The 12,173-nt window shown below is 40.9% G+C and overlaps 1 protein-coding gene across 1 annotated transcript in view; it reads left to right on the top strand.

The window, feature by feature from the left end:
• LOC124289360 overlaps window positions 1–11,485 on the top strand; it is a 45,707-nt gene extending 34,222 nt beyond the window's left edge. The window contains exons 8-11 of the mRNA XM_046725980.1: window positions 5,238–5,438; window positions 5,835–5,856; window positions 6,445–6,482; window positions 10,990–11,485. Of these exons, the coding sequence (XP_046581936.1) occupies window positions 5,238–5,438; window positions 5,835–5,856; window positions 6,445–6,482; window positions 10,990–11,036 (308 nt within the window). The 3' untranslated portion in view covers window positions 11,037–11,485. The remainder of the gene's footprint in view (window positions 1–5,237; window positions 5,439–5,834; window positions 5,857–6,444; window positions 6,483–10,989) is intronic.
• The last annotated feature ends 688 nt before the right edge of the window (window positions 11,486–12,173 follow it).

Below are 12,173 nucleotides of genomic sequence, written 5' to 3'. Positions count from 1 at the left end.
TGAAATCTCTGCCACAGTCTACCAATAGCACGCTGACTCACATTAAAGCTGACAGCAACCTGCCGCTGAGTTAGACCAGATTCCAAAAGGCCTAAAGTCTGACCCCTTTCAACAAGTGTCATAAACTTTCTCATTTTAAGCTGCGATTTTAGGTACCTGAACAGCGAACGACAGGAAAAAAGCAACAATGCATGTGTATTGTCCTCCACTTTCCATGGATAGAGCGACTTGCACGTGCAATTCATTGACAGGTGGCAGTTGGATTCCATATTGACAATTTGAATAACAAAGGTGCCATTTGTAACAGAATGTATCGGACTTTAAAGAATGTAATTATTTCAACGGCCTGATGTGTTTTTCCATACAGTTTCAAGTCAAAACATTGGTTACACAACAGTCCCGTTTCCTGTTGACTGGGTTCCGTCCTACTGCGCAATTTAGTACAATAACCGGTCCAGAATTCTGAGACCAATTCATTCAACTGGATACATAAATATTAATCAGTATTATTTGATACTTTGATCTAAGCACTTGTATATTGCAACACTACGCTCCTTCTAACCCTTGCAAACACGTTGTGCAGCGTGCGCTGTCGTACAGCGAGCTCTGACAAACGGAAACCTGGAAATTGTGGAACTCTCAAAACGAGGCTGTGCCGCTAGAAAAGTTTTGCGGTCTGGTACGGAACTGATATTATATCAATCACATTGTGCGTTACAGAACTACTCTGAATAAGCGCAGAGAACACATAACAGGTGTAACCAGTTAGTCAGAGGCATGGTGAATTATTGTACGACCTCATCAAACAGGGGCAGTTTGTGACGTCTTAGTTAAGGTCATGCTGCCTACACCTCTCCATAAAATATAGACATACGATGTTATTAAAGGTTTAAATCAAAATTCATTTGTAAATACCATTTTCTTTAGAAACAAGAATTTGGAATTCAGTGTAACCGTAGTTGTTTGTGATGTCTATTTTCTCTTTCACACGAGAAAATTCGGATCGGGTGAAAAATAGGTAATTGTCTGAATAGGTTCATGAGGCTCATGTTTCGGTTTGGAAAGTTTTTAAAACATTCAGTTGAATATATTTCAAACAATTTTTACAACTTGTAAGAAATGGTGTTACCAATAGCTTGACCCTAGTTATGACGCCGAGTATATCACGACAACTGTTCTATAAAAGGAGGATAGCACTCGTTTGTGGAGTAAATTCGAAAACCGTTAAATATTCCTTGTTAAACATTTCAAAACAGACCAGTCGTTTGGTGAACTGGTACCCGTGAAGATCCGGGTTAGAATATTGATCTTCAGTAACCCATACTTGGCGTAAGAGGCGACAAACGGGATTGGGTGGTCAGGCTCGCTTGCTTGGTTGACACATGCCATCGGTTTCCAATTGCGCAGATCGATGTTCATGTTGTTGATCACTGTATTGTCTGGTCCAGACTCGATTATTTATAGACCACACCCATATAGCTGAATATTGCTGTGTGCGGCCTAAAACTAAACTCACTCACTCACTCACTTTGGTAAACTGGAGCCATTTGATTAAAAGGAACAAGCAATATGTACGTGTTGTTCTCCTAACTTAAAGTGTCAAATGACAACGAGTCAAAATCTGATTGAAAGCAGCAGGAATTGAGCGGATCAGAATCTCCCGATGTTCAGTATGCACTCTTGCGTTAAATTAACATTTGATCTTAAACGAACAGTAATAGAAAAACTACGAGATATTTTGAGTGAATTCGTACAGAATAGTACTTGTAACCTGTATCTAGACCAAAGCGTTTAAAATATACATGTGTGACGTCATTAGAAAGATCAAATACCTTCTGTGGATAAGTTTGACGAATTTGCTTTGATTTTTCAAAGACAGAAATATACAGTTTATTGCTCTTTACTCGAGATACCCATATTTCAGCTTGTAAATCCCCCCCCCCCCCACCCCTGGATCAGCTTATGATTTATATGTCGTGTGATATGATAAAGTAATCCTATCTGATGATTAAACGATTTTCAACTCAGTGATCAATCTTAAACCGACCGCAAACTGTAATATGCTGTATTTCTTAATAATTCACATGGATTCATATTTAATATACTACATTTTATAGATTTTGTACACATTTTTTAATTCTAAAAAGTGTTCCAAAATCGTATGCCAGTCGTCCGGCAACTGTTATAAGGGTAATGCTATTTTTGAGGGCATTATCATTTGCAGAAGCCCGAGGTCTTCCATTAACTGCCCGACGAAGGAAATATCTGATAATGGGAGGACCGTTTCATGATAATTCCATGTATTTTAACTATAATCGTGATTAATTGATGCAGTCGAAGGTCATCAAACCACCAAGCAATCGACCAAGTTTTCTCATGATCATGTCGCATGTAAGCACTCTCACGTGGTTTGCATGCATGTGAAGTAAACATTTGATATGAATTGTTTCTTCCTGTTCACATAGGATTCAAATCATGTACCTTAACGCGTGCATGCATCTCTCACAACGATCAACGTTTCAGGTGGATTGCCCATGCTGTAAGACAGGGCTTGTTTTTCGACCAGTGAAAACGTGTGTAAAATGTAGGGTTGTGACATCTAGGCAAGAAATGGGCACCAAGATGCGCCACCTGCATAAATCGTTTAGTTCTGTTCATATACACATGGACATTTTGAATATTTGTTTAATTCTCGCTGAGCGACCTGCGTTGTCATGTAAATGGGCTTTAGGTCTAGGGGTACTCTGTTGTGTACAATGTATTTCAGCCAGTAAACATAGCATCTCTCTTTGATTGTAACATGGGCAGTCTTAAACACTATGTACACTTTTTGCATTTTGAAAGGGAACCATCAGTTAATATTTATTTTGTATAAAACTGTATAGTCGAGCGTGCTGGTCACATATCTTAATCTGGCATGGACGACATTTAATTTTCTTATACCATACAAAAGGTAGAGGTAGAGTTTTGCTCAAACCGTCGTGAAACAGATCACAAAAGAAATTATTCGATAGATTTATGTTTCAATTTAATTTAAAACATGACACTTTTAACACAGAGCTGTTTATATCTTTAATGAATATACTGACGTCAGATGTACGAAAATAGAGGTTTAATGTACCTATAATGTATGGGAATAATGGATCCAAGGAGATTGGAAACAAAACACGCAGGTACACCTTCAGTAATGTAACACCCCGAGGAATCAACTTGAGAATAGGGAACACGTGTTAACGATCGGTGACTGCCAGAATGAAGCCAGCTGCAGTGATCATCTCACATCAGGGACAGTACAACTGAACACACAACTAGTCGAACTATCTGTAATTACCACAGATTTATATATTTAGAGATCACGGATTGATCACGCTAACCGCTACACAGTCGTTAAGACTTTCTGCAATTTCTTTACTGTTTTCTTACTCAATGCATGTTCTGACCAAACACCCCAGGTAAGGTGCTGGATGTCAGGAAGTGATTTTACGCCTTTTGAAGTACGATGTGGGATAAAGGTCCAAATGATGCAAATACTAAACGTTAACGCTTAGGATAAAACACGCTTAATACGTTCGTTACCTGGAGGTCGTTCATGTTGCGGCAGTAAGCTGGAGGTCGTTCATGTTGTGGCAGTTAGCTGGAGGTCGTTCATGTTGCGGCAGTTAGCTGGAGGTCGTTCATGTTGCGGCAGTTAGCAGGAGGTCGTTCATGTTGCGGCAGTTAGCAGGAGGTCGTTCATGTTGTGGTAGTTAGCAGGAGGTCGTTCATGTTGTGGTAGTTAGCTGGAGGTCGTTCATGGTGTGGTAGTTAGCAGGAGGTCGTTCACGTTGCGGCAGTTAGCAGGAGGTCGTTCATGTTGCGGCAGTTAGCTGGAAGTCGTTCATGGTGTGGCAGTTAGCTGGAGGTCGTTCATGGGGCGGCAGTTAGCAGGAGGTCGTTCACGTTGCGGCAGTTAGCTGGAGGTCGTTCATGTTGTGGTTGTTAGCAGGAGGTCGTTCATGGTGTGGTTGTTAGCAGGAGGTCGTTCATGGGGCGGCAGTTAGCAGGAGGTCGTTCATGGTGTGGTTGTTAGCTGAAAGTCGTTCATGGTGTGGTTGTTAGCATGAGGACGTTCATGGTGTGGTAGTTAGCTGGAGGTCGTTCATGGTGTGGTGTTTAGCTGGAGGTCGTTCATGGTGTAGTAGTTAGCTGGAGGTCGTTAATGGTGAGGTAGTTAGCTGGAGGTCGTTCATGGTGTAGTAGTTAGTTGGAGGTCGTTCATGGTGCAGTAGTTAGCTGGAGGTCGTTCATGGTGTAGTAGTTAGCTTGAAGTCGTTCATGGTGAGGTTGTTAGCTGGAGGTCGTTCATGGTGAGGTAGTTAGCTGGAGGTCGTTCATGGTGTGGTAGTTAGCTGGAGGTCGTTCATGATGAGGTAGTTAGCAGGAGGTAGTTCATGGTGTAGTAGTTAGCTTGAAGTCGTTCATGGTGAGGTTGTTAGCTGGAGGTCGTTCATGGTGAGGTAGTTAGCTGGAGGTTGTTCATGGTGTGGTAGTTAGCTGGAGGTCGTTCATGATGAGATAGTTAGCAGGAGGTAGTTCATGGTGTGGTAGTTAGCTGGAGGTCGTTCATGGTGAGGTAGTTAGCTGGAGGTCGTTCATGGTGTGGTAGTTAGCTGGAGGTCGTTCATGGTGTAGTAGTTAGCTGGAGGTCGTTCACGGCGTAGTAGTTAGCTGGAGGTCGTTCATGGTGTGGTAGTTAGCAGGAGGTCGTTCATGGTGTAGCAGTTAGCTGGAGGTCGTTCACGGTGCGGCAGTTAGCAGGAGGTCGTTCATGGTGCAGTAGTTAGCAGGAGGTTGTTCAGCCTAGTGGCTAAAGCGTTCGCGCGTCACCCCGAAGATCCGGGTTCGATTCCCCACATTGGTACAGTGCGCGAAGCCCATGTCTGGTGTCCCTAGAATAATATTGCTAAAGGTAAAACTATACTCACTCACTCACTTTCTCAATCACAACTGAAGGGTTCATCATTATTGTAAACCGTCATTTAGCCATAGATTTCTCTCTGGGAAGGGCATAATAGTATGCCACTTCTTAGGGGGGACATGTTGGGGTGTCGTTCATCATACTATCAACCATCGGTTTGCCTGGTCCAGATTCGATCAGTTGGAGGTTGCCTTGATATAGATGGGATGATACTGACGTCAGCTGAAAGGTGAATGTACCCACAAACGTTATTAATGACAGTCTTGCATACATTTTGCAGAAATGATGGAACCGGATACACCAGAGGAGGAAGAAGAAGTACCGGAAGAGCCAGGGTCAAGGTTGGGGTACGCACAGATCCTCGGCTTCTGTGCAGGGTTCGTGGCGCTACTTCTCAGCATACTATTGCTGGTGTTCGTGGTTCGACGTCATCGGACGTCGGCGAGACACGTCAACATCACACAAGATCCGACACAAACACGTACGTCACAGATTGATTTATTTCGTGAATATTTCATGTACGTCGCACACAATATCTACGCCATAACGGAAACTAGTGCTGACAAACATCTCCTGGAAGGATGTCGAGACGACTGATTGCGCACACGTTGTATCTCCAATGTTTTGGATGAAATTTAGATTTTGACGTTTACGAAATTTAAATGTTTACGTTTCCGAGGGCGCAGAAAATGTATGATTTAAAACATCTGTTAAATGATATTATACAATAAAGGCGCCTAGCAAGCATGTCAGTCAAATGACTAGCTATTTGGGCTTTGCTCGCATCGCACCTTCTTCTTTGTAGTTTCCGTGTATACCATCCGAAGAATTTCATTTATATTTTGTTTGTATTTAGGTTTGTTTTTTTCTCTTACAGCGACCCCAGATATAGTAACTGAGTAAGTACAACATAACATCTCGTTACACGTGCTACTATATATGGCCTGCTCTATCTCACAATCCCTTAACGGGGCGGTGGGGTGGCCTAGTGGTTAAAGCCTTCACTCGTCAGGCTGAAGACCCGGGCTCGATTCCCCACATGGGTACAATGTGTGAAACCTATTATTGTGTCCCCCGCCGTGGCATTGCTGGAATATTGCTAAAAGCGGCGTAAAACTATACTCACTCACTCACACTCCCTAAAGCATGCTATATCCCCTTCCGCCATTACCGGTCTGTAAAGCAAACGCCCCCAATGAAGCAAGTCTAAATCTCCCACCTCAGGCTCCTGTTCCAGTTATTAGTTTCTATCAAAAATATATATTTTCCGTGACAAAGCATAAATAAAGTCTATACACATGATAAAGAAATACACCATTGTGTATATCAATACCCACAGAGACACGTGAATGGTAACTTTCCGAAGGTAACACCAGTACGTCAATACAGGTCACAGTGCCCTGCCGTCTGTAGCATTGTTTATTAACTGTATGTAAAATGATTTTTGTGTAAAGATCAACTCATGTACTTCATTCTTCGTCTCACAGAGCAGCCCAGGTCGACTTGGCAGCGGACAGTGAAAAAGGTGCGTGGTGTAAAGATATCATCTGTACACATGGCATGTATCGCAGCAGTATTTGGCTGTTAATGTTCACCAAACATGACTGTAATTGCCTTAAGCCAAATAGCGTTACACAAGAATATACATTTAACGAGTCAGGTGAGTGAAAATATGAATTTGAAATAAAATGAAACCTGAACATGCGTCAGAATCTGTAGTCCTCCCCACCTGAAACAGAACCACGCTATTTCGATGATCAACAACTGACGGGGACATCTGTATTTGCGCTAATACATACAATGAGAAAAAAATCGTTCCTCAGATAAGGACTATTACTTATTGTAATCAGAAAATAGTATCCAATCTGCTATGTATAACTGACCTTTGATTACGTTGCTAAAATCTGTGCAAGGAATTAAACCTCTCTTGTCTGAAACTTTATATAAATGGTCCGTTGTAACATCTCACCGAATATTGCATGTAAGTCTATTGACTACAAGAAGGCAGTGTTAGCACGGTGCCTGTGTATATTACACATACATGTACATATATATGCAGATCCCCCTCTGACGCTGTAAATACCTAAAACTCCACTGGGGCATTTACTTAAATCGCTATTCAGACGAACATGTCTCATGACTAGATTTCAACGCTTACAAGGATGGATGCATAGGCACCCGACTCTTATCTATTAAAAAGTATTATATATACCTATCTCTATAAGATATAAAAAGGTGTGACAGTAAATCGAAACAAAATGGCTGCTCGGCTCGGTTTCGGTCTGACAAAGACTTCCATCGCTTTGACCGTTGGATAAACTGCACAATGTACACTCAGTTGACGTCTTTGAAGTACCTTACGTATCACTAATCTGATGATTTTATTCCCATTTGAAGGTTTTATTAATTTGGCCGTCCATTCTCGCCCGAAGTTAAGCCCTAAACAACTCTAAGGCTACAGTCCCGCAATAGTAGAACGAGTCTTTACTCATAATATACTCATGCCAATAATGGTTGTCACCCCCCTCCCCACCTCAACCCCCACACACCTAACACCCCACCCCCTCTCCAATTAAAAAAATTGAAGGGGGTGACAACCATTATTTGCATGAGTATATTTGCACTATCCATGTTGGCTTCTAAGAACTGTTTTTATGCTCCGTTGCAAATATTATTGCAGAAATTATCGATTTAGAATTTCTCTCCACATTTCACATGAAACTATCAATTTCGATTTACTGGCCGTTATATATATTATATAGATAGGTATATATGATACTTATAGATATACAAGAGTCGGGCGCCTATGGACGGATGCGATTCAGACCTAGATGAATATCGTACAGCACAGCCTTCAACTCCAGGCCGACTATATTCGCATTGCCTACAGTGCCTGCTGTAATATTGATACGTTACAGCAACACAACCCTGTCAATGATAATGAGAAAGCTGATTGCAGAGTCTGTTGTTCGATATTAGAAGTATAACATACCAAACAATATCAACTTCATAACGACCGACATTTCTGTCCACGTGGTGGGTGGATTGTTCACCAGTACACATGTACTCCATCACTGATTAAAAGTGCAGTTCCACATAGGGTCAACTGTACCACGTAGGGTCAACTGTACCCCGTAGGGTCAACTGTACTACGTAGAGTCAACTGTACCAGGTACATGTGTAGGGTCAACTGTAGAACGTAAGGTCAACTGTAGAACGTAGGGTCAAATGTATGAACTGAGGCCAGACTCCACGTGCTTTGCTTAAAGGTCACATAAACCCTAGGGGGTAAAATACATAAATCACTAACTTGAATCGTTATAAATGAAACCCCGTCATTAAAACTACACATTTCGACCTTTAATTGACTTAAATCGACCTTTTTTGACAACAGTGCACAATTCTCACCCGCGAACGAAATTTCAACCAATCAGAGCGGCGCGACTCTGTGACGTCATATGAGGAATAGCTTTGAGGGCCGATGCAGAATTCATCTACATTTTAGGGGGTAAATTATCTTGTTTACAGGCTTGTATAAACCTGAAATCGTGACAATTGTTGTGGAAAATGAAAGCTATATGTTCTCACAATCTACTGGCATTTAATTTTGTCTCCTGCTTTGCCTAGTTTCCGAGTTACAACTTGTTTTCATAGACGCTTCTGTCACAATTGATTGGTGTCGTCAGGCCCTATTTGTATAATGACTGATCCAAATTGATCCCATTTCTGTGTTTTTTTACCTCGATATTTAATCATGTCATGTAAAAATCTGTTTGTATTCTCAAAACAGTGTCGGCCCATAAGTTTTCACATGCAATACAGCAATTAATACTCCCTTGTTGTAACCCGTGTTAGGTGGTATAAACCTACACATGTTAGTTGTCATCATTCACTTGATGGTCAGTTAATGAATTTATAACGGGTATAATTAGTGGTAACACACTTAGATTACCCGACAAAGGTTCCCATTTGGCATTTCTTGTGTCTGGAGTAAATATTCAACATTATAAACATCGATCAAAGGATTAACCGATAACACGCTGATTGATTAATTACTTTTATCTTACACAGCGGAATTGTCAAAAGGTAGTGTTTATGTATGTAGATTTACTAATCTATACTGAATACACTCTGCCGTGTCGGTGTCTGCGTAAAAACAACGTCCTTCTTTCAAAGGATTAACCGGCAATACATTGATTGATTGCCCATTATTGGCTAACTAAATTACTGTTTTAATGAAAGGCGGACATTATGCAATTAGTTGCCAGGTGTGCTATCTTGGGTGACCAATGAGACTATACACCAATACCTGAAAAGATTTATCACTTTTTCGTATATTAAACTGTTAAAAGACACATCATTTGGAACAGTTTTGTGGATATTGATGGATACATTCCTCAAACAAGGTAATGGCCTGATATTGTTCCTATAACTTTAATCTGTTTTAATTTTAATATTTGCATTTCGTTTTTATTCATTTGTCGTAGCATTCAACAGAATCATTGTTTTCGCCGTGAAGTGTAATGAGACAGACAACATACACTAGGGTGTGTGTGCGAATTATGATTCACATTGGCAAACTATAAAATGTCTAGATATTACAGTTCTGTTATAAATTCACTATAAGTATCAGCAGATCGTCAGCTTTTATTTAGTTTCAAAATGCATAAAAGTATGATAATAAACTAATTAGGATTATAAGACCAAATATAAAGACGCACATTGACTAGTATCTACATACTGGTGAGTGGACATTAACCATGTGAATGTAGCAAGAAATTTATCGCGCAGTATTGTGACTTCGACCCCACCTCGCTTCCGTGGAAGAAATCGTTATGTTATAAGTTGTGTCATGCAAAATCCTTTTGGTTATGATTCCAATACATATTTAACTACGAGTAGAAAGTAGTTTTGATTTTCTAACTTGATGAAAACAAACTATAATCTCATTAATTCTAACAGACTTTACGATTTTCAAAAATGGCGGCGCCCTGTCGGGAACATCCGCCAGTCTGTGGATAAATGCTATTTAGGTTTGTTTTCACCGAGTTACAAAATCAAAACTACTTTCTACTGGTAGTAAAATATGTATTTTATTGATGGCCAATAGGATTTTGCATGACATAGCGTATAACATAACAATTTCTCTCCTGGCAGCGAGGTGGGTGTCAATATAATACTACTTACAATATTATTGTTACTTCGACCACAACCTCACTTCAGAGGAAGAAATCGTTATGTTACAAGTTGTGTTATGGAAAATCTTTATGGTCATCAATCATATACATATTTTACTATAACTAGTAAGTAGTTTTGATTCTTTAACTTCCGTGAAGCGATCTGAACACAAGTAAGATATCGTTTCAGGCTTCCACAACGCTCGCTTTGCACTCACAAACATTACCCATTTAGCACGAACTGCGGGGTCCTGTGGAAATCTGTGCATGGTGACACCATCACCCGACCCCTAGGAGCAATTGACGACAAAGCAACGATTCGGCATGTCGTCGTTCATGTCGAGAGATCATCAAAATGATGAGCGTGCTACACACTTTCTATACAACTAACTGAAAATCGTTCCTCATATGACGTCACTGCAGTGCTCTGGCGACAGAGTTACGTAACCTGTCTGTGGTTTCGTTGGCGGGCGAGAGGGAAGCAGGCGACTTTTTGGCCACTTTTAATCGTTCGGTATTAATTAACCACAAGTTTTAGGTGTTTAGGTTGTATGTACCTGTGTTCATCATCCAAGTGTTAAATAGTACAAATACGTTGCTAAATCGCTTGCCTTGACAGAGGTGGTTGTTAGAGAAAACGTAGAGTTTTTTTATAAAATAACATTAAGATCTAAGAGGAACTGCTTGTCCTTGTGTCCAGCTGTTGTTCTTGTCAATTGTTGTTGTTGACAGGGTACGAAAACAAATAGAATATGTCTTTACAATGCGTATTTTTGTAGACAATTACCTCCCCAGAACAAAATATGTTATTCTCAAGAAATCATCCATATATTATTGATATGTTTGAATTTACAGGATCTCAGCTGTCGACAGATGAGCCTGGAGTTGCCATAGCGACATAACGGGCTGAAAAAGGTGTTTATTTTTAACCATTGAGGATGCTTCCAAAATGTGCCATGTAATTTTGGTTCAAAACACAGTGCCAATGTGACAATACGAAACGCTGATATTACCAACATATGGAAGGAGATAAATTAACGTTGACAAATTATCAGCAAGTTGTGACACATTGTTAAAGGAGGACCATTTTCATAAACAAACTTGGTTCCAAGCTGCCAGAACATGTTGTGGTTTCTCACGCACGTGTTTCATGTGATGCACCTGCAGGTGGCCGTGACATGCGAGTGTGTCCTAGTGACGTTGTTTTGTCTCCCTTGCGTGAAACCCATGAGGCCTGGGGTCTGTTTCACAAAGCGATCTTAGCGCTACGACTGTCGTAAGTCTATGTTACAGTATAGGGCCCACTTGCACAAAGCGATCTTAGCGCTACGACTGTCGTAAGTCTAAGTTAGAGAATGGGAGTTACAATCAGCGTAGCGCTAAGATCGCTTTGTGCAAGTGGGCCCAGGAGTACAGATATTCGTGGCCCTAAGATCGCTTTGTGCAAGTGGGCCCAGGAGTACAGATATTCGTGGCCCTAAGATCGCTTTGTGCAAGCGGGCCCAGGAGTACAGATAGTCGTGGCCCTAAGATCGCTTTGTGCAAGTGGGCCCAGGAGTACAGATAGTCGTGGCTCTAAGATCGCTTTGTGAAACACGGCCCTGGGATTCCTCCATCTGTTTCACGTTTGTGTGATGTAGATTTGTAACGGAAGCTGGAAACTACCTTGGTAGTGATGCAACGAGATGCTCGGGATTTCTTTTTATCTAAAAAACAACAACAACACAATTACTGATATGAACATGAATACTTTTCACCTGGAATTTCAGCCGTTATATACGGGTTGTTTGTTTGTTTTCTCTGTTGTTACGTGTAACACCCTCTACAATGTTCCAGCTGTGTGTCGGCGACATGTGAAACAATGGAGACTAACAAATTCAGTGGTTGGTATTATGTGGGACGATCCAGGGAGTAGGGTTACGATGATATGTAACTAAAAGTATACATTTGAATATTGAATCTTCATAAAATTATCATTATCCTTCATCACACCAACTTCTAAAATGCCCATCAAAGAAGTCATTTTCAAACTGCTAATG

The sequence above is a fragment of the Haliotis rubra genome, unplaced genomic scaffold (genome assembly GCF_003918875.1).
Source record: "Haliotis rubra isolate DU_JTF1 unplaced genomic scaffold, ASM391887v1 Scf1119, whole genome shotgun sequence".
In the NCBI taxonomy this organism is placed as follows: Eukaryota; Metazoa; Mollusca; class Gastropoda; order Lepetellida; family Haliotidae; genus Haliotis; species Haliotis rubra.
Note: the sequence above shows the minus strand (reverse complement) of the source record. Positions and strands in the feature narration are given on the sequence as shown.